Source organism: Microtus oregoni, unplaced genomic scaffold (genome assembly GCF_018167655.1).
Source record: "Microtus oregoni isolate MIOR12 unplaced genomic scaffold, Mior012 000004F_ref0000308, whole genome shotgun sequence".
NCBI classification, from domain to species: Eukaryota; Metazoa; Chordata; class Mammalia; order Rodentia; family Cricetidae; genus Microtus; species Microtus oregoni.
Genome location: NW_024543063.1, coordinates 64217981 through 64242974, shown reverse-complemented (window position 1 = coordinate 64242974; position 24994 = coordinate 64217981). Strand labels below are relative to the sequence as shown.

Genomic DNA, 24994 nt, shown 5'->3' with positions numbered 1-24994 from the left:
GCCTTTGCAGATTTTTCTGAAATACCAATTCTCATTCTTCAAATACAGGTTGGGGACTGAGAATATCCAGCTCTAACGAGCCCCTGGTTAGTAACAAAGGCATCAAGCCACACAGATAAGTCCCATACATACATCATATTAGGACCAGCTGGGATTTATTTTCTTACTTAAGAAGAAAATTTACTGCGGAATTGCAAGACAAGAAAGAAAGAGTGAGAGACAAAGAACATTGTGTAACTTGGTTATGGCATCTGGTTTCTGTCTTCAGAAGGCACATTCCACAATTTTCATTCCTCATAGTTCAAGAGGGCTGCAAAAGCTCCAGCCATTCCATTGTCCATGCTTCAAATCAATCCAAGGAACCTTGGTAAAATTTTCATGGCCTTCCATTGACTCTAAAGAAGTGTCATGCCAGTCTCTAAATCTTGCCCTGTGGAAGGCAATGAAGTTGCTATTGGGTCAAATCAAAGTCATATCTCCCTAGAAAAGTTAGTGAGTCCACTTCATTTATCATCAAAGGGTGTGCGTATCTGTGTGTGTGTGTGTGTGTGTGTGTGTGTGTGGAGAGAGAGAGAGAGAGAGAGAGAGAGAGAGAGAGAGAGACTACAGAATTTGATGCTAGGCGACTGTCTCAGACATTCTGTATGATATATATATATATATATATATATATATATATATATATATATATTGGATTTTTCGAGACAGGGTTTCTCTGTAGCTTTTGGTTCCTGTCCTGGAACTAGCTCTTGTAGACCAGGCTGGCCTCGAACTCACAGAGATCCACCTGCCTCCGCCTCCCGAGTGCTGGGATTAAAGGTGTATGTTATATTTTGAGACAGGTCTCTCCCTGATTTTGAAGCTCACTGATTCAGTTTGAACTCAGTGTGGATCCTACTTCTCACAACAGGCAGGGACTCACAAAGACGGTAAAGGAAGGCAGTTGAAAGCACCAGAGCCTCACAGACCCATCCCGCCACTCACAGTAATACTGGAGGTGAGTTGGGCCTCTTCCTGATCTTGCACATCTTGATATTGGAAATCTGACTAGGGCAACATGGGCATGAAGAAAAAGACATATGTATGGGATCTAATGGGTTGTGCTCACTCTGACGAAGGACGCCTACTATGAAGTTTGGAAACTCAGTGAGTTTATTCCACACAGCCCAGAGAGACCTTAGCTAGTCTTTGCGTAAGGTCTCTGTAGGAGAGCAGTCTCAGACTGTGAATATCCAGGAGGAGGGAGCCACAGTGCAGGCTTTCTGAGAACAGTGTCCCCATTTTTATTGGAACCAAGCAAAGATTTTACCATTTCCCTGAGCCTGACCTGGGTAAGGCTTTGTCATTCCCATGACTGAGTGCTGGGGTCCTTGACATGGCCAAGCTCATGTCAATAACACACTCATTGAGGGCTTCCTCTGATCCTTACACTCATTCACTTAGAGCTTCCCCCACCCCACCACAGGCATGGGTGCTGGGGAACCCCCAGAGCTGTCTCATACCTAGGAGGCCTCAGGAGCCCCCAGAAACAAGGAAAATTACCCCACCCTTGGAAGCCATACAAATAGGTACCCTTATCCTGGCGGGCACTGAGAGCATGCCCTGTCTCTCGGCAACTTCAGAATAACCCATCAGCTGAAAGGCACTCCTCCCAGAGGCCAGAATGAGAGGGAGAACATTGAGAGGGTTGCCGAGGTCTAAAGTGAGCAGCACGGGTGGGTAGCAGAGTAGTCCGTGGGCAGCAGCGTGCATCTTCTGTATTTGGACCCACTTGGTCATTATAAACTCATCTGAACTCTCAGCAAAATATACAATGGGGAGTTTATTTTTGAGCCTCTCAGAATACAAGGGAGAGTCTTTAATGCTAGATCTGAGGAGCACACGCAGCTTCTTTTTAAATGAGGAGGAAGAGATGCCCAGTTGCCTCTCTTTTGTTAGTGATTCCCTCTTTCCTCTTTGAAAGCTTTGCAGTAATTTCTGACTATGGAAGAAAGGTCTCTGAGTACTTCACCTGATGAGCAGGTTTAAGCAGGTTTCAGAACATTCCAGATAATTCCCTGTTGGACATTGGAACTGAGGAAGGGAGGGGGTGTAAGTATTACAGCTCCGATGGAAAAGGTTTTCGCCTATAGAAGTGTTGCGACCCTCAAAGGCAAGTTATGCTGGAAGTTAGGAGCCATGGAATACCACAAAGTCATACCGCACAATAAACCTCAAACAAGAGATTTATTGGGAAAGACACAAGAGGGTGGTTGCCTCTGCTCAGGCAAGAAGTAGCGGGAAATGAGCATGAGGTAGGTTATATATACAGGGTTTCTTGGGGGCGGAGTTTTCTAGGATAGAGATTTCCAAAGTGGGGATTGGTAGGATTTCAAGCCCTAGGCTTGGGGCGAGCACAGCGATTGGTGGGATTTTGAACTCAATGATTAGTGGTTTTTAAACCCAGAAGGCTCAGACTTTTTACTCTAGAAGAGGACTTGGCGAATCCTTGATTTTTTTGGAGGGGAGGTGGTTAGGAGACAGGAGAGCCTACTTCACTTCACCTCTAAGATTGTCGCATCCTAATGTTGTGAAGTAAATTCAGAGTCCATTCTTTGTTAATTAGGACAAAATCCCAGATATAGTATGGCTGCCATGAATGGAGGTGCATCCCCTTCACTGGCCAAGGTTACTCTTTATACCTGACAACCTACTGGGTTTCACCAGCTCCCTGGCACTGCAAGGTCTTGGTGTTTCAATACCTACACATGACTGTAAACAAATTGCTTGACCCAGGATTCCTGAAACAACCAATCACCGAATGTTAATCTGTGGGATTTTTTTAAAAAATTTAAAATCTTATTTATTGTTAGTTTGTGTTGCTTGCTCTATCCCTCTTTTGGCAGTCAGTCTTCTGTAGGATCCAGGAATTAAACCCAGGTCAGCATGCGCATGTGGCAAGCACATTTGTTGGTGAGCCATCTTCCTGGTCCTGATTCATGGTGTCTTATGCTGGAGGGAAGACAATGTTGTTCTCGTCCTTTAAGAAAAATAAAACCTATCCCCTGTCCACTATGGTGCCTACAGCAAGTTGGGCATGATTTGGGCAGGCAGCAGGGGAAGACAAATTGGGTCAACTACAGACAACTGATACAATGCAATTCCTTCCTAACACAAATGGGGCTATCCAGAGGGACAGGGAAGACTTTGGGAGATGCCTAATGCTGAGTCTGTACTTCAGACTCTTACATTCCCGGGAGCTCCATAACTGGAGTATCTATACCTGTTCATCTGTTCATCAAGAGATGCTTTGCTTGTGTATTACTGTGGGTAGGTATAATCTAAGAGGTCAGATGGGGAGTCAATGGGTAGGTGCTGGATCGCAGTTAGGGAAAGCTTTGTAGAACCAAGACAGAGTCATGGAGGTCAGGTGGGAACCTGATCACATCAAGGAAAGTGTCTCCTGTCCCTTACTGCACACCTGTCACTGATGTGCAGAACGATGACATACTTGGGCTCTGGAATGTGTGCACACAACTTCACAAGCAGCCACATTTATGCACAGCAAAGGACCTTCTCAGAGACAAGACCTAGCAGATCTGAGCATCGTCCCACACAGCATTCTAAGCCTCCTCCTTATTGCCCCTGCTTGTTGCCATCCTAGAATCATAACTGGGACTTCCTGGGGATAGACTCATCCTCTACTGAGTGGAGAGAGTGAATGAGGGGGCCAGGAAGGTCTTTCCAGCTACATGAGACCAGAGGGGTATTTCCATATCAGTGCTCCTGCTGGGGAAATAGGGGGTGCTGGATCAGGGAGGAGGGACTGAGGGCTCCAGGAAATCCTCCAAAGAACATTTGATGGGCTGTGCTCATCCTCTGCAGTTGTGCCAGGCACAATTTGTTTTAGATCATGACATCATCACAGGACACTGGCTCTACACCAGGTGCTGTGGTACGCACACAGAGCCAAGGAAGGAGAAGACAAGGAAGATACAACTTTGGAAGGAATCACCTACAAAGGCATACAGACATGTCAGCAGGGAACGGCGTCCAGGGTCTAGTAAAGAGGGCACAGGCCTGCAGACAGAAATATACAGCAGCATTGGAAATAAATAAATATAAGCAGCAGAAATGAAGAAGAATATCAAGGGAGGCTGGGTCCTGACATGGGGACCTGTGTTGGGGGAGGAAATCCGGAGGATCCGGTCTTGAACCCACAATGCCCTGTACTCTCTGTATGCTCTTCTTTTTTTTTAAAAAACTTTTTTTTTATTGAGAAAAGGAGAAAAAAAAAACAAATATCCTCCTCCTCCCAGCCTCCCATTTCCCTCCCCCTCCTCCCACCCTTCTCCCCCTCCTCCCACCCTTCTCCCCCTCCCCCCACTCCTCTCCCCCTCCCTCTCCAGCCCAAAGAGCAGTCAGGGTTCCCTGCCCTGTGGTAAGTCCTAGGTCCTCCCCCCTCCGTCCATTTCTAGGAAGGTGAACATCCAAACTGGCTAGGCTCCCACAAAGCCAGAACATGAAGTAGGTTCAAAACCCCGTGCCATTGTCCTTGGGTTCTCATCAGCCCTCATTGTTCGCCATGCTCAGAGAGTCCGGTTTTATCCCCTGCTTTTTCAGTCACAGTCCAGCTGGCCTTGGTGAGCTCCCAATAGATCAGCTCCACTGTCTCAGTGGGTGGGTGCTCCCCTCGTGGTCCCGACTTCTTTGCTCATGTTCTCCCTCCTTCTGCTCCTCATTGGGACCTTGGGAGCTCAGTCCAGTGCTCCAGTGTGGGTCTCTGTCTCTGTCTCCATCCATCACCAGATGAAGGTTCTATGATGATATGCAAGATATTCGTCAGTATTGCTATAGGATAGGGTCATTTCAGGTTCCCTATCCTCAGCTGCCCAAGGAACTAACTGGGGACCACGGCTTGGGCATCTGGGAGCCACTCTAGGTTCAAGTCTCTTGCCAACCAACCCTAAGGTGGCTCCCTTAACTAAGAATTGTGCTTCCGTGCACCCCTATCCAACCTTCCTTTATCCCAATCCTCCTTTTTCCCCAAGTTCCCCCCGTTCTCCCCTTCTCCCTTTTCTCTCCCCATCTCCCCTTACCCCCATCCCACCCCACCCCCAAGATCTCAATTTTCTCCCCATCAACTTACCCCTGGACCCAGCAATACCACTCCTGGGAATATACCCAAGAGATGCCCTATCATATGACAAGAGCATTTGTTCAACTATGTTCATAGCAGTATTATTTGTAATAGCCAGAACCTGGAAACAACCTAGATGCCCTTCAATGGAAGAATGGATGAAGAAAGTGTGGAATATATACACATTAGAGTACTATGCTGCGGTAAAAAAACAATGACTTCTCAAATTTTGCATGCAAATGGATGGAAATAGAAAACACTATCCTGAGTGAGGTAACCCAGACCCAAAAAGATGACTATGGGATGTACTCACTCATAATTGGTTTCTAGCCATAAACAAGGGTCACGGAGTCTACAATTGGTGATCCCAAAGAAACTAAGTAAGAAGGTGAACCAAAGGAAAAGCATATAGTTGTCCTCTTGGCTATGGGAAGTAGACAAAATTGCCGGGGAGAAAATTGTATGCTCTTCTTTAACCTGGTTTCAGATTTCCAGTCTGACCAAAATGGAACTTCTCCTAGACGTTCACTTATGCCCCACCTCTGTGACAGTGTGGCATGCCAGGGCAGGTGTCTAATACTCTTTATTGTCACTGTCATCTATTCAGCACCTACTGTACACCAGCTGGGGATGGATGTCTTTTACCATGGTGAAGACACTATTTTCTCCATTTGAATATGAGGAACTGAGGCTCAAGAGAGAGTTGTGCTCTGTGATGAACCCTGTGAAAGAACTCGACAGACTTTGTAATGATCTCTGGGAAATCCATTTGCCTCCTCCCCCCCCCCTACACCCCCCCCACACACACACACTCCGTATTAGTCCAAAGACAGGAGGGCTGGTGCACCTGGGTGCTTCCCCTGGCCTCACCTGGTCCTTCCTGGGCTTCCCTGTTTGATGGGACTGTGGCGGGCACGCGCAAGTGCCCTGTGAGAGGGAGCTGGCTGAGTGCTGGAAAGCCTTGGCTTACACAGATTAACATTTTAAAAGAGTTAGACCAAGCACCAAAAACTGTAACCCATTCTTAGCCATCTGTAGTTGAGGAACGCAAGGCTCAAAATGGTGCTGAGGAGAGGGGTAAAATCACCACAGTCAGAGAGGGAGGGGCCTTCCCCTAGGTCCTGGGCCCCAGGACCCTAGTCTGCATCCTCCACATGCCAGAGCCTGCCCCTCCCCTCTCCCACCCCATTAAGAGGACAATTAGAGGCGGGCGAGGCTCTCCCTCCACCTGGGTAATTACGTTCTCATTAGGAATCATCCACCACAGTACGCTGCTCACGCTCAGGCGCAGGCCCCTGTGCTCCTCCAGTGCGGGCAAGCTACTGGTGGCTCCAGGGAACTTGGGTAGGTGGCCCCAACCACCGGCCCACAGGACTCTCGGCACTATGCACTCTGTGAAGCTGCCCTGAGTTCCCTCCCCCACACTCCTATACTCTTGCTGCAGGCCGCCTCCTCGGAGAATAAGCTTTATCCTCTGCCCTGGGGGGGGGGGGGGCTAGAGCTAGGTAAGACCCCACACTCCTTAGAGGGGTACAGAGAAATGACAATTCTGCTGCCTTGGGGTGTAGAAGGGGGGTACTGGATACTATCCAGGCTGATGAGGACCTGAGACTCATCTGGGGAGAAGCTATTTCAGACCCAGGGTGAGGCAAAATTCTGGGGTGGTCCTGGAACCCCTACAGGTTGGGATCTGAAGCAACTGACTTTAGATGAAAGAAGGAGGTATGGCCCAGATCTGCCAGGGATCAGAGGCTTCAAAAGCCTTAAAGTGAACCAAAGTAAGGTGGAGGTTTCTAAATCGTCCCACCCATCCACCTCCTAAGCTTCTGGGTGGGACAGGAAGGAAGGCCCCAGGGAACTGCAGCTCTCCAGGGCTTTTCTTCTCCATCCTTCCCCATCCTGTCACTTAGAGTCTCTCATGACCCCATTTGGGACCCAATTTTCAGACATAGGTTAGTTCACCCATCTCTGACCAGGGGAATACTCAGCCACCATCTTCACCCCAAAGAAGAAGATGTCCAATTGTCACATACCAGGAGCCTGGGGGAGGTCTCCGCTGCTCTGCTCAGGTAAATGTGGGTGACCATTCCATGTAAAACCCAAAGCAACAAGAGAAGACAAGCCCAGTCCCAAGTGGCTCCTTTCCTGCCAGCACCACACTGGGCCCTCCCTGAAGGGCAAAGAGCAAGTGGGCAGAAAGCCTCCTAGGGAGACCTCCTGCTCTGTAACTGGGACAGCTCCCAAGAAGAGGCACCTTTTAGCAGAACTTAGATCCTTTGAGAAACGGAATTTTGAAAAACAAAAGAAAAAAGGAATAGCTTCGAGGCTGGGGTGGAATGTGTAGATACACAGAGAAAGGAAGGGGAGATGAACGGTCAAAAGACTTGGGGGAGGCGTGACAGATGAAGCAGGAGGTGTGGAACCAGATGCTAATAATGGGGTTGAATGCCAACCTCAGAAGTATGGACCCAGGTCTACCAGGGACCAAGTAGAGCTGGAGCAGAATCAGAGCGAATTTTTCCTCTTCTTCCTCTGGGTTCTCGGACTCTCTGTTCACTTGCTGAGACTCTGATCTGGGCCCCAGTTTGGACCCACAGTCCCCTGCCTTCTTCTGGGGTTAGTACAGCGCCAGTCACTCACTAAGGCAATGGAACCTGTAGGCCCCGGTTCCAAACCAGAGAATGGTTGAGTCCCCAGAGAAGGAGGAACTCTGGAGATGTTTAGAGTACGCCCTGCCTTTATACAGAAGGGCGACATGAGGGCAGGGAGACTTGCCCAAGTTACCCAGGTGGAATTCAGCCTGGTGGTTCCCCAGAACCAGAGCCCTGGCCGCTAGAACTGGGATGGTTTTGTCATTAAGAAGAGAAACGGGCTGCATTCTGGAAGCTCTCTGAGCTTCAAGGTGGGCTGGAAGCAGCTCGCAGGTGTAGCAGGCACCTAATCTCCACAGCCTGTAAGCCTGGAGCGGTAGCGCTGGCCTCTACACTTCGGAGGGTAGGCTCTGCACAGCTGAGTTTTTGGTCAAGGTAGTTCCCTGGCCGACTCCCATTGTCCTTGACCTGCGTGCCTCCCAGCATGAAGCCTGAAGACAAAGCTCTTACTAAAAGGGGGGGGGGACCACAATCGCTTTTCTACTAAATTCCTGTAAGGCCCCTCTTCCGGTGGGACTGAAGCGGGGTGAGGAACTGTAGAGATGGAAGATTGAGCTTCACTTCAGAAGCCCCTTGTTGTCCCCCACAATCTCCTGGGCCCCTGAGACTGTGAAGGGCGCTGCTGCCCGAGGCACCTTAGACTACTGTGCAGTTGAGCACCAGTACTGAAGTTCCCAGCCCGGCGGTGTTTGGGAAGCGATCAGGGAAGCAGAAGGCAGAAATATCAGAAATTTAGCCTGCCGCGTTGTTATTGACCCCGTTACCCCCGCCCCCAAGCTCTTAAACGCGAATCTGAGTCTAAGCCCAAGGGGAAAAAAAACCCGAGGAGAGCCCAGAACCACGGAAGCCCCTGGGTCCTGGGCTCTCTGCTTCCACCCGCTTCTGCCGCTGCGTCACCCGCGTCCAACACAGGGTCAGTGTTCCAGACTTAAAACGAAGTCGTTTATTTCAATTTTGCTTTCACATTATGTTTCGATACAATCAAAACTTCTGGACGAACCCCTCTAAAGTCCTGTGAATGAGCGCAATCGCAGGTCTGGGAGCCCGGGTTGTTTGGCGGGTGGACCTCAAGTTCAGAGGCGCTGGTACAAAATATTAGGTGCTTCGGGAGCTGCGGAGCGGATAGAGCTGGAGACATCCAGGGACAGTAGGCGTGAGGACACTGTCACACGGGGCAGGCGGGTTCGGGTCCTAGACTTGGGAATAACTCCTGATGCGTTTGGAATTGAGGGTGGACAAGGAACTGCTTCCAGGCCCTCAGTCACGCTTAGCAGGATCTGGGTCAGATTTCTCACGATCTACCAAAGCAAGGTGCACAGGGAAGGCAGAAGGAGCCTGCTGCGGGAGGAAGCGCAGAACCGGCTCTGCGAAGAAGCCCTTGTGCCCTGGCCTCTCTGGTTGCATCTTCCAAGTCACCTTCTTCTCCGCCCGTCTTGGGCAGCCCAAGCCCTCAACCTCGCAACCCGGAAAATGCGAAGTTTAGAAAGCTGTTTCAGAAAAATAAAAGTCCCACTTTGACTTTATTGAATTAAAGCAAAATTAAATTTTGGCTATTCACACGTATGTTACAGAGGAAGAGGAAGCGTCCCGAAGAACCTCCTTGGCGTTTGGTGGAGCCACAGAACACGGAGCATTGACAAGCATCAGAGAACAAACACCAAGCAGCCTTAGATTTCACGATCACTCCGAACAGGACAGAAATACGGAATACAGCCAGCGTCCACCCGGAAGAGCTCTTCGTGTACAAATGATACATATACATATTTATGTATAGTTAAACTGGTCACCACGAAGGCGAAGGCGAGTCCTTCGTCCTCTAACAAGCAGCTGAGGGCAAGTCTCTCCCGCTTAACGCGCGCAGTGTTTGACGATCAAAACCTGTTATATTAAAACTACCTGCCCCATTCAAAAACAGAAACAGAAAACAAACTGACCCCCCCTCTTCAAACTGGGGGGCATAATAAGTTTCAGTAAGTGGCGAGGTTCGGGGGCGGGGTCGGGTCGGGAGAAACATTTCACATTACTTCGTTAATTGTTGGGGACATGGACGTGGGTAAGGAACAATGACAAGGCAGTCTCTTCCTCGATTACTGCGACTGGCTTGGGGGAGGCGAGTTTATTTTTGGAAATGGGAGTGTGCAGAGCTAAGCGAAATTTACTTCTCTTAGTAAGGGAGCGGAAAAAGTTGGACCGCGGGCGGCGCGCGCCTTTGTGCCCAGTTGTAGTTAGGTACACGTAGGAAGTTTCCGGTGGCGCCGCTTCCTCGCCCTGGTAATTTTCGGCCTCTTTCTCACTCCCCTCCTGCCTTTCTCCTGCCTCCATTCCCGTTATGAGCCAGTCAGAGGGGGAACACGAGGAATCCAGAGAAAGTTGAATACTTCCAGCCCCCCATTAAGTTCCCCCGTTCCAGCTTGAGGTATGCTCGGTCGCCTTTCTCCATCTGGATGAGGACGCCGTTGCTGGCGGCCTCGCGGGTCACGTCTTGGTCACCGGCGAAAGCTGAAATCACCGGCCACCCATTCAACATGAGGCTCACCTGAGAAAGAGAAAGGCCTGCATCAGAAGCGCCACCTAAGCGGGTACCCAACCGACGGGGGAGCGCCAACCTAGGTGCTTGGCTAGCTTCCTCAAAGGCCTGGGGGCACTGATGGGGCACGAGGCGTGCAGGACGAAACCGGGCTTGGGATGCTCACTGCGGAGACTCTAACGGGGACCCACACCGTATCTAGGTAGAGGAAGGGTCTGCCTCTCTGAGCGGCAGTCGGGCTCTCTCCAGCTTCTCAAATGAGCGCGCCAAGCAAATCACGTCTGGGCATAAACCCGCAGGTGGGCGTAGTGTCCTGAGACCTTTGGCCTCTCGCCAGCTTGCCCCAGCAACTCTGCTCCCCGTGCGCCCTGAATTACAAAACAAACACCCACATCCAGGGCCTCTCCCAGGGTTTGAGGCCAGGACACGGGGGGGGCGGAGGACGCATAGCGGAGACGCTGCGTGAAGCAGATTAGAAGCGGCCTGGAGAGGCTGTCCGGAATTCCGAGACCGGCGAAAATGCACTAGAGCTCCGTCCCTAAGTCACCCGCTCAGTTCCCGCCCCAGATCCTACTGCGCCCGCCACCGCCTGGTTGTGCCCTTGCGGTAGCGGCGTCGGCCTAGGGTCAGGCGCCCTGTCCCCAGTTGCGCTGTCTGCCTCTGCGGGAGCTCTAAGGTAACACGGACATGGAGACCTAGCTAGCGGGTGGATGCTGGCCTGGACACGGTTGGACCTGGAGGAAGTAGCACTCACTACTCCTCCATCCCCCACCTCGACCTTTTTCTCCGTCCACCCTTCCAGACTCAAGTTTAAAAACAAGTCTGCGAAGGAAGGGTGTAGGATTAGGGAACGAGATTTCTTCCGCGGTGCTGAAGAAAAGCAGAAAAGCTGCCAGAAAGGCTTTGGGCTGCAGCGAATTGTTGAGCCTAGAAAGCGGGCGTGGAGATCTTACAGAAGCCCTAGCTGTCTGTGAGCTAACAACCCTTACAGGAAGTCCCAGGAGTCCCTAAGGGAAACCGAGGAGCCTTTACAGAAGGGTCCAGAAAGCGAAGGCCAGAAAATGTCTCTGGAGATAGAACTGAATCTCAGGAACCCTGACAGCTTAAGGGGCGGTGCGTGCCAAAGAACCCTGAGGCCCTGCTACCTGTCCCCTACAGTCAGGGCGTGTGCCGCTGATTGCTGCCTCCCGCTTCCACAGAGCCTCCGACAAACCCCTATGGCCAGCAACCTCCTACTGAGAGCCTGGCCCCCAGGTGGCAGCTGACCTGGATAGTCTGTCTGTTGTAGACTTTCACCACGTGGAAGTTAAAACTGTAGATTCCTTTGCGCGGGGCGATGAAAGTGCTCCGTTCAGAATCAAAGTTGTTCCCGATGTTCACTAGTACCTATAAGGAGACAGGAACGAAAGGGGGTAGACCGGAGTCCGTCCGAGTGTGGTCCTCGAGCCTCCGCAGAGCCCTTGGAGAAGATCCCACATCTGATTTCCACGCTCTCCCTGTCACCCCTCACCAACCCGCTCTGGATGCTGCAAGGGATCGGGGAACTCACCTGGTCGAAGTAGATGATCATGGTGCGATTACTCATCTCGGACGGCTCATGGTTGGTGCTCCTGATGGCAGAGAAAGCCACCTTGGCGCTGCCCGAGCGCACGGAGATGCCCAGAGCAGTGCCCGTTGGGTCAGACGTGGGGTTGGAGTCACACACCACCAGACACTTGCCCTCCAGCACGATGGGCTCTGTTTCATTCTGCCCGCGGGCTGGGCCTGCCAGCCACGCAGCCCCCAACAGCAGCAGCTCCACGACTCCCAGCATCGCGCCGCCGGCGCCCACCCCGCCCCCCACCCCGGGGGCTGCCAGAGCCAGCCGCCCCCCTCCCCAGCACTGCTCCGAAGCCCCCTCCTCAGCTCTGTGTACAGCTCCGCCGACGCCTCCTGGGCCACTACGCCTCTCCCTCGGACTCCAGGACAAACGTCCCCTCGCGCGGTGCACCCGGAGCCCCGCCCGGGCCTCAGGGGTGCCGCGGCCGGCCAGCCGCACTTGGATGCATAGCCTCTGCTGCCTGGTCCCCGCTGTTGCCGCCGCCTCCTGTCCGCACTCGCCGCTGCCGCCGCTGCCGCCGCCGCCGCCGCCGCTCTGAATTATTGATGCAGCGGGCGCTGCAGCCGGAGCGGGCAGAGAGCGCGCGCCGGGCACAAAGGCGCGGACCAAGCCTGGCCCCGCCCCCGCCCCTCCCAGCCAGCCTCTCTGAGCGGCCCCGCCCCGCCTCCGACGAGGCCCCGCCTGCCAGCCAATCCCGACGCACCGCGCTCCCCGCCGAGCCAATGGCTGCCCGGTCCGCGCGCGGCCACCTGACCCAGGGCGCCGTTGTTATTAGGCGCGGCGAGGCGGGCGGCGCGCTGCTGCGGGGCTGGGCTCCGGCCGGGAGTCGGTGGACGGAGCGAGGGAGGGAGCGCGCGCGCGCTCCCGGACCGTCCACCGCAGCCGCTCGCCCCGAGCCTTCTCCCTGGTCGCCTTGCCGGCAACCGCCTCGACCTTCTCGCGCGCCCTGTTCGCGGGCTCTCAGGTAGGAGGCGGCGCGCGGCGGGTCGCGAGTGCAGGTTCTCTCCGGCCCGGAGGCGCCGCGTGGGTGCGGGGGGCGGGCAGGAGCGCCCCCCCGTGGGCGCGGGAGCGCGGGGCAGAGGCGCCGCGGGCTGGCTAAGGGCACGTACGTGCGGGGCGGGGCCTGCGGGGCGGCCCTGGGGGCGCACGTGGCGAGGGCAGGACATCGGAGAGACCCGGGGTCACGCATGAACTCGTTCGCTCGAGTGCAGGTGTGCGGCGACACAGGTGGGCCTCGCTCCCGGTCGCCGCGTGCAAAGCAAGAGCGGGTAGTTAACTCCTCGGTTCTCGGAACGTGTTTTGTGTCCGCGCCTAGAAAAGCGCCTTTCCCTCGAGCCTAGGGCACGTACCCCACCCCCATAGACTTAGACCGCACACGTGTTCGAAAACAAAATGAAAATGCATCCTAGCCCAGTGAGAACAGGAGGAGCGGAGGTGGGCTGGTCCCGCACCTCGCGGCAGGAACAGGTAGGCCGAGGCTGGAGGGCCGCGGACCTCGTGGAATCCAGACTGCAGCGGGCGGGGCTGGTACTTGTGCGAGGCCGGAGCAAGCCAGCGACCACCCGCAGCGGGAACCTCCGCTGTGTGTGGCGGTGCAGACCGCGGGGTGTTGGTGCCAAGGTGGCCTCCGGGAATTTCGAGACAGCCACTTCTAGCCACTTCCCCAGCCTCCTCTGTTTCTTAGAGCCTTTTTTTTCGGGGGGGGGGGTATGGAGCAACTTAGAGATATACGGGAGGAAACCCAATAGCAGACCTCCGCCTCTGTTCCGAAGCCTGCCTGTAAGTGCCCCATGAGGAAGAGTAACCTAACAAGCTGCAGATTCACTTGAAAACGGGATAGTTTTTTCCAGCTCCTAGATTCTGAGAAATCCCCAGAAAGCCTTGCCAGCTCATGGTCTGGCATGAAAGAAGAGGTGAGAGCTGGATAATGAGGCGGCGGCTCTAACCCCTAAAGGTGTCTGGAAAACACCCCGCGGGAACAGTAGCCTAGCCTTGCAGTACCCTGGCGACCAGCGACTTTGCCAGCCACTCCGATGTCTCCTAGCACCTGCTTGAGTCATGCCCAGTCAGGTGTAAGCAAGAGCAAGACATGGGGGTCAGAATTCTGTTTTCGTGGAGCACATAAACAGGAAAGGTTGGCTTCAGCTAGGTGGTCGCCAGCCTGTCCTCCGAGGAGGCTTTCCTGAACAGTGCCCACTGCTGGTCTGTCAACCCCACGTCAGAGATTCCTTCTATTTATGCTCCCCATCCTCACCTGTGCTTCTCAAGGCTGCAGGCTTTCCTAGAATGTACGTAATGCAACCATGATTAGCTGGCCCATCCTTTGTTTTCTTCCCTGCCTTCAAATCTCAACTCTTCCTGATCCAGCGAACAGTGCAAGAACCTCCCACATGTAGCTGTTTCCATCCCGTGTCCAGTTTGAGGCATTCTCATAAGGCTGCACTTGGGTTCATGACCTCTAGCCTGGGTCACTTGTAAGAGCCAGGTGGTGTACTATTCCCAAATCCATGACTCACTTCCTGCCTTGCCCTCTTTATGCCTTCTTTTGATGAGTATCTGTGAAGGCCAGTGACCTCCACATCTCCATTTAACGTTTCAGATCCATCACACCCTAGCTCCCTCGTCCCTTTTCTGCGTTCTGTGTTAAAACCACGAATGTTAATGTACCGTTTGTAAGGATATGTTGTCCTGAGTCGTGGTGACTAAAGGATACCATGTATTTGAGAAGGAAGAGTCATGAGAAATGTCACACTTAATCACTATTTTAGGCTTCTCATACGTTTAGAATCGGGATTCTGCTGGAGCATTGGTTCTCAATTTCCTAGTGCTGCTGCCCTTTAACACAGTTCCTTGTGCTGTGGTGACCTCCAACCATAAAATTATTTCATTGCTGCTTTATAACTGTAATTTTGCTGGTGTTAGGAATCATAATGTGGCTATCTGGTATCCACCTGTGAAAGTGTGTTGGCCTCCTGAAGGGGTCTCCATCCACAGGTTGAAAACTGCCATTCTGGGGACAGGTGACAGCACCAGTTCAAACTGGCTAAAATTTTACTTGGTCAATGCCCAATGCCTAGGGTTCTCTTGCCATTTAAAGTATAGCACTATTGGATCAGTGACTCAGATACTAGGCTTCCCTTTCAAGCTTTGGCTACATATTCATACATATTTTATATGATACAAATCTTTTTTAAAAAATATTTATTTATTTATTTAGTATACAATATTATGTCTGTGTGCATGTCTGCAGGCCAGAAGAGGGTACCAGACCTCTTTACAGATGGTTGTGAGCCACCATGTGGTTGCCGGGAATTGAACTCAGGACCTTTGGAAGAGCAGGCAATGCTCTTAACCACTGAGCCATCTCTCCAGCCCAATGATACAAATCTTTACAAGGTGCTCTCTCCTTAGTCCTAGTAAAAAACAGCCCCCCTTTGTCTATACTTGCAGCTAAAATCTCAGAACCATTATTACACGAAACAATTTATTCATGATGCGTTTTGAGGTTTAGCCTTAAAGTCAAAATGTACCTCATATGATAGATCCAAGTAAATATCAGTAGTTGATTGTAACATTCTTTTTTTTTTCAAAACTCTGTTGGAATTAGTTTTTATCTTTTCATTTTTTAGGTTTCCAGAAGATAGATTTCTAAAATTCCTTAACATTCATCAAATGACGCAAACAAATGAAAAATTGAGTTGGAGCAATAAAAAGAATTGGTTGTTGCTGAATTGTGCAGCCCGTAGGGTTTAACTTATTTGGGCCTTCTGGTGTAAGGTGTTAAAAAAAAAAACTGCTTAAATGAGGCTTGTAAATTAGCATCGTAGAAAGAGTTAGTGAGCTACAGATTATCCACAGTGGATTCGAACTGTTTCTGTTATCCTTTCCTCCCACTGTAAGCATGGCCTTGCATTTTGGTAAACTCAAAGGCAGTTTCCTCTTGCTGTGTTCTGAATTCCCATCTGCTTGGAGAAGGAAGTGCAACACCAACCTCCACAGGCATAGTGCTCCTGTCCCCCTGACTCTACCCCAGGGAGAACAGCCTGGGAATGAGAGGGCAGATCCAGGAAAGGCCCTATTTTCTCACAGGACTCATTCCTTTTGTTACATCAAAATGGAGTCTCCACGCCAAACAGGATTTCATCTCTGTAGTCTTGGTTCAAAGGCCCAGTCAGTGCTGATCCCTGGAATTTGGTTCATTTCTTCTTAAGGTAAAAGGGAAAGAATTCTTTATTCTGAAGAGTGTTACATTGAGGGTATCCAAGGCCATTTCAGGTCAGTGTTTGAGAGACAGATATCCTGCACACTGTGGGCCTGATCCTAAGTTATTCCAAGTATGGAATAGCCTTTCAGCTTTCACCAAAGCTTGTCTTCCTGTTGCCTGTCCAGATTCAAGTTAGATGTAACTTAGTCCTAAAGGTTATGCTTCAAATTTCTTTGTAATTAGACACTTTTAATAAAACTAAGTCTTTTGTTTGGTGAAGACCAGGTTTGTAACATTTTGCTTTTTAGGTTTTTTTTTTAATTAAAAATGCATATAAATTGCTCTTGGCTCTTAAACCACATTCTGCATTTTCTTACCATGTTCAGAAAGAAAGGCTGTTTTCCAAATTAAAAGATACAACACAGTTTTCAGAATGATGCCTTAAGTATGCTGGGGCATGTGCAGGTAGGAGTTTCTTGTGAAGATTTTCTCCAAATAGATGAGATTTCCTCTAAGGTCAGAGGAAAAAACATGATACGATCCTGCAGATCTGCTCTCGAAAGAACATATATTTGTCTGTGTGCACGCGCATGTATATGTATGTATGTATGCATGTATGCATGCATGTATATGCAACCTCAAACACTAGTTGGAGTTTTCCCCCCAAGAAGTATCTATGTGCTGTTTTCGGTAGTTGATTCTGGAGACAAATGAAGGTTTAGCCAATTCAGCAGACATTCACGGCGTGCCAGCGGTGTGTGAAATCGGGCCTCTGTGTTGCCCAGCAGCCAGCAGTGTTCACTATTTCTCACTCTCGCCTCCAGCTCTGCTAAGCAGGCTTCTTGAAAATGGTGGCTTTGACCCTTCCTTGTATGTGTTTACCTTTATCCTGCAATCAGAAAGTAGAGAAAACGTATACACACACACTGCACACACGAAGTTAATAAACTAGAGAACTTCAACAAATGATCCAAGTGTATGCTTCAAATTTAATGTGTGAGAGAGCTGTTGGGTATTGTCATTGTGGCTGGCTGGATTGCCATTTTGTTAGAGTTCTCTCCAGTTTTAGTAGGGCCTTTGGTAAACTCCTGCACTGTATGTTCATTTACAGTTATATGAAGACTCCCCATGACTCAGAGAGCTCAGATGAGCCTTTGAGAAAGGCTTTGAGAAAGAGATCATTGAACCTGAAGAAACTGAGTAGATCTTTAAGGATGGAGAATGCAGAAATATGAAGATAGAGACTTATTTTTTAAAACATTCCTTTCAAAAGGGAGCATTTCCAGATGCTTTTCCTAGCAGACTTACTGCAGATTAAGTCAGAGGCACCTGCTTGGTTCTCCCGTGTCATACATCAGTGACAGATGCATAAGCGATTGAGCTCCCTCTGTGTGCTCCCCTCCACTAAGCCACCCTGCCTTGTCCTGCTCTTGCCGGGACAGCTGACCTCTTACAACTTTCAATTGATTCTGGCTCACGAAAGATACCCCAGAGATCAGAGGTGGGTGGGAAAGAAACTGGGGAATCAGCCTGCACTCTTTGTAGAGCATCCAGCGGGTACCAGTGTGTTCTGGGAGCACACGTCCTTCCGTCTTCTGCCCACGGCCAGGAGGTCTGTCAGTCTGTGGGTTCTCAGCATCTGCTAATGCGCTCTGACCCTGCCAACGCCTGTTTGGTAAAATCTCTCCACTTCACGTGAGTCTGGTTCCTTTCCTCCTATGATCCCACAAACCTGCATCAGTATAAAATCTTGTGTCCTGAGAACCAATGTATCTAACATACTTTATTCTTTTGTAGAACCATAAATTGTCAAATTATAGAAAAAAATGGCAATGAATTAAATGCCGAATTACTACAAATTTAGATTAGCTGCATGACATTACCAACGTATATATACACTTTAAAAATATTAAAGTGAAAATATTTTAAAAATATTTCTTAAATTGGCCAATGCTTAATCTGGTAGTAAAGAGTGTGTGTCCTCACAGCACAGGCCGGCATTAATGTCTTTGGAAGTCACATGACTATCTCAGATATTTGAATGATGAAGACCTTCCGAAAATATCTTCATTGTTGGAAAAACGTGACAATTCTTGTTCAGTTTTTAAACTTGTAAACTTTTATGTGTGCCTAGTCTAAACAAATAAGGATTTTATTGTTATTACATGAAATAGGTAATGATTTAGATTTTAAAATAATAGATTGGAAGCAAACCACAATATAATATATTCCAATATTTAGATATTTATGATGGAATCTTTTTCATTGGCCATTTAACTTAACTGTGCATTTTATAGCTATTGCTTGCATTGCTTGAGGTTGGTCCTCACCAAAACCGAAAACACAAAGCCATTCATTAGAAAAAGGAACCTTTGAAAAATGAACTGTCTGAACACAGCCACAAAAAGCTAGAGCAAATTCAGTGAACACACTATTCGGCTAGTGCTCACAGACTAGAAGAACAAGCTGTCTGAGTTCCTAATATTGTCTTGTAATGACTGTAAATAAGTATGGATGTATCACAATTTATCTCATTTTCATGCCACATTAAAGTATTTCCTGAATGTTTTTCTAACCTACTCAATGACTATAAAATTTGTGCCAATATGTAATGCATCAGCATTATCAAGAAGTTAGGCTTGTATTGAGATAAGGTTTCTATAGCCTTTTTAGGCAAAAATAACAACTTTGGAGTGCCTGGACCTTAATTCTTCCTGAGTTGTCTGTCTGCATTTTTCAGATGGCTCTGGAGTGTGCGTTGTCAGGGCGCACTGCACAGTGCCTTCTCTCTTAATTCCAGAAGCAGGAGGTGAGAAAGAACAAAGGCTCCTTCCTGTGCCCCCTAGGCTGGCATTGACCAGCTGTTACCTCTCCTCAATGAATAACAAGTATTTACCTCAGAGGTTGACTGTGAAGCTGGGATGAGAGAATCCACACTGTCGGCTAGCCGTAGCTAAGAGCTGTGCTCCACCACCTGGACCCCAAGTTCATCTCCACTGACCCCTCTATACCTCCTGAAGCCACATGAGTTGAAATCACTCTTAACCTGCTTTTCTTCTCTGCCTGGAAAGTCCAGACAATGTCTTTCTTTAGTGTTAATAGAAAGTCTTTGACCTTCAAATGTAAAACAAAGACTACCTGTGTACTTAGTAACAATGTATACATAGCTGGCAGTTTCACAAATACTGTATATAAATCCTCTTTTTCTGTGTTTATTGAACCAATATGTGTTGACTACCCTCCACTTAACATCTTATTTACTGTGGAGACTGGACATTTGTTATTAAACAAGCCCAGAATATTAGGAAGTATCTGATTCTGTAGCAGTCATGTTTTCTCCTTGTGTTATCCCTGGCAGAAACAGTGACTTGGTCTTCATCAGACTGACCACCTAATCTAGGCTGCTACACAATTATGACAGCTTTATTATTTTTTCAGTTAAAGCATCCTTTAAAAGATACTTTACAAGCCAAGATTTGGCTGTTTTGTAGATGACATTTAAATTTTTTTTGCCATTTCTAACTGAGGATTTAATTGGAAAATCAGCATTATAAATTGTATGTTGTCATTTCTATTTTTAAGTTTAAGCAATTTCAAGGATTGTGGGTCTGGCTGCCTGCAAATTAAAGATGAAAGCAATTGTGATATTGCATTTGTACATTTTGCATTTGTAAATTCTGGGCTTTTGTCTATGGAAAATATAATTTTGGTAAATTTGATTAAGAAGGGAATGTGGTACCCGTGTTTAGGGTCAGGAACAGAATGTATGGAGACGACTGCTCTGGTTCAGCCTTCCTCTTTCCCTGAACACATTCAGTCAGGGAACCACACCTTGCCTGTCTGACCTCTCAGCATCCATGTGAGACTTCATGCTCATTAAGAATGTGTGATCTTCCATTGCTGTGTCTACTTCATGGTATCATTTCCCTTCTTACAGATGGACCCTCTTGGTCTCATCCACACCATGAGTGTGGAAGGGAGGCTTTGACGTTAGGCTTGTGTAAACATAGCACTTGCTGTGTCTCCTGTACGTTCATAAATGACTTTTTTTGTATTGTGCTGGAAGAGTAGTTCTTTAAATAGAACAACCTCCCATGGAAATCGCCCACAAAGCTGAGTACACCTTGTAAAAGATGAGGTTAGAATATAGGGTGCATCCTCAGCATTGCCCAGAAGCTGAGTGCAATCTCTGGAGCAGCGAAACCAAATTTCTAGCAGTTCATTAGTGTGAAGGATGATGGGAACGGCGGATTGCCATCATCATGGTGGAGACGGAGCTCAGACAAGGCTCACAAGATGGAGGGTTCTCCCTAATTCTATAGAAACCCACGTGCTTGTTTTGAGCCCAGTTTTCTTTAGAGCATATGTCTTGCTGAACAACCAAAAGGATGTTTATATCCTAGTCACTTGGCACAAAGTCTGATGCTGCTTCAGGGAGTTCATTTCAGACCTAAAGGATGGAGATAAAAAATAGATGAGGTTTGGTATTCACAAGAACTGGTCCTGCTGCAAATTTAGTTTTTCTCTTTTGTTGCTGGATGGAACTACATTTTTTTGTTGTCGTTGTTTTGTTTTGTTTTGCTAGAAGTTAAACAGGGAGGCCAAAACCAGTTTGGTTGGTCTTAACTCATTCTAAATGAAAACAGGTTTGCTGTGTCCAGTGAGATGAGAACTACTTGGGACTCTTCATGATGTGGCATTGCCCACAGAATTGTCTCAATTCTGTCAAGTTGCCCTATCTTTCTGAGACAGTTTCCAAATGATTGCCCCTCAAGTCTACTTGATATTAGTCAGGGTAACAAGATGCACTGAAGGAAGTGTAGTGTTTCCGTTAGTGGTTTCTGGAAGAACACTGGTAGGGTAGGTGTCAACACAGTGATCATCATCTTGGGTTAGAATTGTGTCCTTTAACCTTTTTGTAATTCTGTGTCTGTCCACCTCCCCAAACCTAAGCAAGTGTGTATTTTAATACTGTTTCCTTAGGTGTCTAAGAGAGAGTTTCATTTTAATAGATTTAGAATTCACATAATGTCTGCAGTACTACCCCAGGCATTTCCCCATCCTTTGCAGCCTTGCAAACCGCACATGAGGATGCTCGTGGAAGGGTCTCTCAGGCCCTTGTTTGCTTTCACCAATACATCATTCATAATTAGAAGTGGAGATCTTTTCTTCCCAGTATAAACAATCTCTTTGAAAAGCAATTCTCTTCTGTGGATAATGTTTAATGTCTGAGGAGCTAGGTTCACCTTTTTTATGAGCACTACTCTAACCAAGGCTTTATTTTGTGGGGTGGACTCAAGGTTAGATGTTTTAAGAAAAGCATCCGGTTACCTTCACTAGGAAACCTATCTTATCCACACTGACTGCACTGAGAAGACACTGTCAGAGCCTACACAGGTACATATATGTCTGGATAGAATTAAGTAGTATATCTGAGAGTTGACAAGACAGTACAGTTGCCTACATTTAGAGTGCTAGCTACTGAAAACTAGCATTCCTTCCACAGACAGATGCAGCCTCTCAACATAAGGCCTTCAGGTGCTCGTTAGTACCAGTGTCTGGGTCTGGCTGAGGTAGTGCTTGCACAAGGCTTTTGGCTAGCAGAGGTGGGTGGTTTTCTCTCTCCTTGCTCTAAAACCTGTTCACTTTCTCTTGCAGCACTGTCCCTTGGCAAATTAGTCCTGGCTCAGACTCAAGTCCTGGCTGGCTCTGGCTTACCATTAAATGTGAACACAATTGCCTTCTAAGCAATGACATTTAATTTGAAATTCTATTTTGTTGTTGTTTGATGGGTCTCACTAAGTATCCCTGACCATCATGGAACTCACTCTGTAGACCAGGCTGTCATAGAGATCATCCTGTCTCTGCCTCCTGAGTGCTGGGATTAAAGGTATATGCTAATATGCCTAGCTTAATTTGAAAATTCTTAAAGATCATAAATCCCTCAGTTTTCTTCTCATTTGTCCCCAAATGGTGTATGTACCATTATATATTACAGCCAGAGACAGATTATTGGCTTGCCTCTACCTTACAATCATTTCTACAGCTGTAACACAACAGCAATTATATTTCCACTCTTAAAAAATCTGTATGTGGGCAAGGGGGCCTGGGGAGATAGCTCAGTTGGCAGAGTCCTCACCTTGCAAGCATAAAGAGCTGAGTTCCAATCCCCAACACAGGTTAAAAAACAAGCAAGCAAACAAAAAACAACCAGGCTTGGAGGAGCTGGAGACGAATCCCTGAGACTTGCTGGCCAGCCAACCCACAATACTTGGAAAGTTCTAGGCTGCCGGGCATCCTGTATAGATAAACTAATGGTGGGCAGCACCATAATGTAACAAAGTTACCCTCTGGTCTATACACGGGCAGTCACAGGGAAGCACTGAGAAAAGAAAGGCAGAGGGATAAAGCAGTGATATGATACTTTTGCCATCTGACATTTTGGTAGCTGGGTGATGTTACTAATCCTGCACTGCTTTTAATATCTCGGCTTTAATCTCTTACTTTGTGACGACAGAATCCAGAAGCTTTGATCTCGCCACAAAGCAATGAGAGGGCATTTACTTCTCTTCCAGTTCTCACACAGAGGAAGTCTGCTTACTTTATACCAGGCTAAATGGTAGTGCCTAGTGATGGATATGGTAGTAACAAAATGAAAGTAACTTCATTAAACTGAAACTTCTGTTGTCTCGCTCAGTGTCACGGCTGAGTTTAAATATATACATTACACACTTCACCCTTCCCAGCTGGAGATTTAACGGGGTTTGATGAGTTAGGAAGTTTGTGGATCTTCTGTTTTCCTGCCATTTTAAAAATGTAGCACTTCCCATTTTAAGACTCTTTTGTTGAGCTGCTGTTTTTTTCCCTTAACAGAAAGCTCTCCATTGCTTCTCCTCTTAACCCACCACTACTCTTGTGACTTTGTTTTGTTTTATTTTTAGAGACAGGATTTCCCTGTGTAGCTTTTAGAGCCTGTCCTGGAACTCGGTCTGTAGACTAGGCTGGTCTCGAACTCAGAGATCCACCTGCCTCTGCCTCCCAAGTGCTAGGATTAAAGGTGTGTGCCACCACTGCCTGGCTACCTTTTAGTATCCTTTCTACAATGACAAAGTTATGGACTTGACAGTTCTTGAGATACCACCCCCTGAAAAAGAACTTTATTTTATAAATTCTAACTTCATCTTCCTAAAGGCATTCCAAGACTATGAATTCCCCTTATGCAGTCTGCAAGGTTGGCATTTTAAAAAGTGTATTGGGACCATTGTACACATAGAAATAAGTGATGCACAAGATGCTAAAAGGTTACTTTTAAGTATGTTTTGTTTATCTCTTGTTTTTAAAAAATGCATCTGGAGCTAGGAATGTTGACATCACCTTCAGTCCCTGAACTTGGAAGGCTGAGGCAAGAGGATGACAAGTTTGAGACCAGCCTGTGCTTCATAGATCCTCTGAGGAGCACCAGGGCTAGAGATGTACTCCGTAGTACCTCGCTGGCGAACACGCAGGAGGCCTTGAGTTTGGTCAGCAACATGGCCACCAAAGCAAACAAAATGCACCTGTCCCATTTTCATGTGTTGGCAAACACTTTAGCCTGGAAGAGTGTCCGTGAGAAACAACCATAGTGCGAATACTATGTGTTATGCATGTAATATATGCATATATGTGTGAGTGTTTGTATGTGTATGCAAATGTTTATATGTGTGGAAGCTGAAAATTGGTTGTGGGAATCTCCCTTTATTAAGGAGACAGAATCTCATTGGAAACCAGAGTCCACCAGTATGGCTCTCTGACTAGCCAGTTTGCTCTCTTCTGGGAACTGGAATTACAGGTGAGCCATCTACCTAGCACTTTCATGGGCTCTGAAGATCTGAACTCCAGTCCTCTGACTTGAAAGGGAAGTGCATTAAGTTCCATGAGGATACTGTTCACCAATAGTTAGTGTCATCATTTCTTGCCATTGTGTATTTTCTAGCTTCTATTACTAGTGATTTGCCTATGTCAAGTCACTTATTTAGTTTGAGAAGAAGAAAATAACAACAGTGTCTTTATTCTCAAGCCACATGATTTGAAACTATACCTAAAGTAATATTGCTTTGTCTTGCTCAGTGTTTCTTTGTCATACAAAGTTGATTTTTCTATGAATTCTGTGCCAACAGACACAATTATAGTGACTCTTGGTCCTAATAGACCTTGAAAGTGCAGCCAGCACACCAGTTTTAGCTTCTTTATGGAGTGTAAAGGAAACTTTGTCACCCAACAAAATCTGGACTCTGGTGATTCCGATGCCATTAGAACCAAATAACTGAGAGCTAGAACTAAATGTTAGGCCTCATAGCAGCTCGGCGTTCACTAAGCAAGTGTTCCTAATCAGACTTAGTACGCCCTATGTGAGCAGAGGGAAGCGACCGTGTTTACATTGATAAAACTGGGTTGTAGCTATCAAAAAGGGTTCCAGACTCTTGCAGCAAACAGATTTTATCTTCAGTGTATGGAATACCTACACAGTACCCTAGATTTTACTTGCAGTTTTTAGTAGCTAATGCAATAAGTACTATGCCTAATTCTCCACATGCATTATTTCAATTAATCATAGGACTAATCTTATGAGCTAAGTACATGTATTTCATTTTGCAGATGAGGAAATGAAGAACAAATAGTTTGTCTTGCATCCCTTGGGATGTGTCAAGGGTTCTGATTCTGGAGGCTATGTTCGTAGCTAGTCACAACACACAACTCCAACTTCCTGCCCATAAGCCTTCCTGCCAGCTTCACAGTGATTACGTCGGATGGGTTATATTATCTCTATTGCAAATGGCAAAACTAAGCTCTAGAGGCTTCCAGAGTCCCACCCTAAGTTGTAGACTAGTGAGCACTGCACTGGGACCATCTGGTC

At 47.9% G+C, this 24994-nt stretch overlaps 2 protein-coding genes across 10 annotated transcripts in view; one reads left to right on the top strand and one right to left on the bottom strand.

Moving 5' to 3' along the window:
- Positions 1–8698: 8698 nt before the first annotated feature.
- On the bottom strand, positions 8699–12449 carry Cbln1 (cerebellin 1 precursor). Its single transcript, XM_041649429.1, has 3 exons — positions 11847–12449; positions 11564–11683; positions 8699–10306 (listed from the first exon to the last, which is right to left on the bottom strand). Exons 1-3 carry the CDS (start codon positions 12108–12110, stop codon positions 10109–10111), a joined length of 582 nt encoding a protein of 193 aa, XP_041505363.1. The 5' UTR covers positions 12111–12449; the 3' UTR covers positions 8699–10108.
- A 239-nt stretch (positions 12450–12688) lies between these two features.
- Positions 12689–24994, top strand: part of CUNH16orf78 (chromosome unknown C16orf78 homolog) — a 113867-nt gene continuing 101561 nt past the window's right edge. For all 9 annotated transcript variants that reach the window (XM_041650562.1, XM_041650557.1, XM_041650568.1 and 6 more), the window contains exon 1: positions 12689–12861. The gene's annotated coding sequence lies outside the window, so the exon portion shown is untranslated. The remainder of the gene's footprint in view (positions 12862–24994) is intronic.

What these genes read in the sequence shown, in the direction of transcription:
- Cbln1 (XM_041649429.1), bottom strand. Translation starts at nt 12,110, where the DNA reads ATGCTGGGAGTCGTGGAGCTGCTGCTGTTGGGGGCTGCGTGGCTGGCA. An exon ending in TGATCATCTACTTCGACCAG is followed by an intron (nt 11,684 to 11,846) that starts GTGAGTTCCCCG and finishes GTCTCCTTATAG; the next exon opens with GTACTAGTGAACATCGGGAA. An exon ending in ACAACAGACAGACTATCCAG is followed by an intron (nt 10,307 to 11,563) that starts GTCAGCTGCCAC and finishes TCTCTTTCTCAG; the next exon opens with GTGAGCCTCATGTTGAATGG.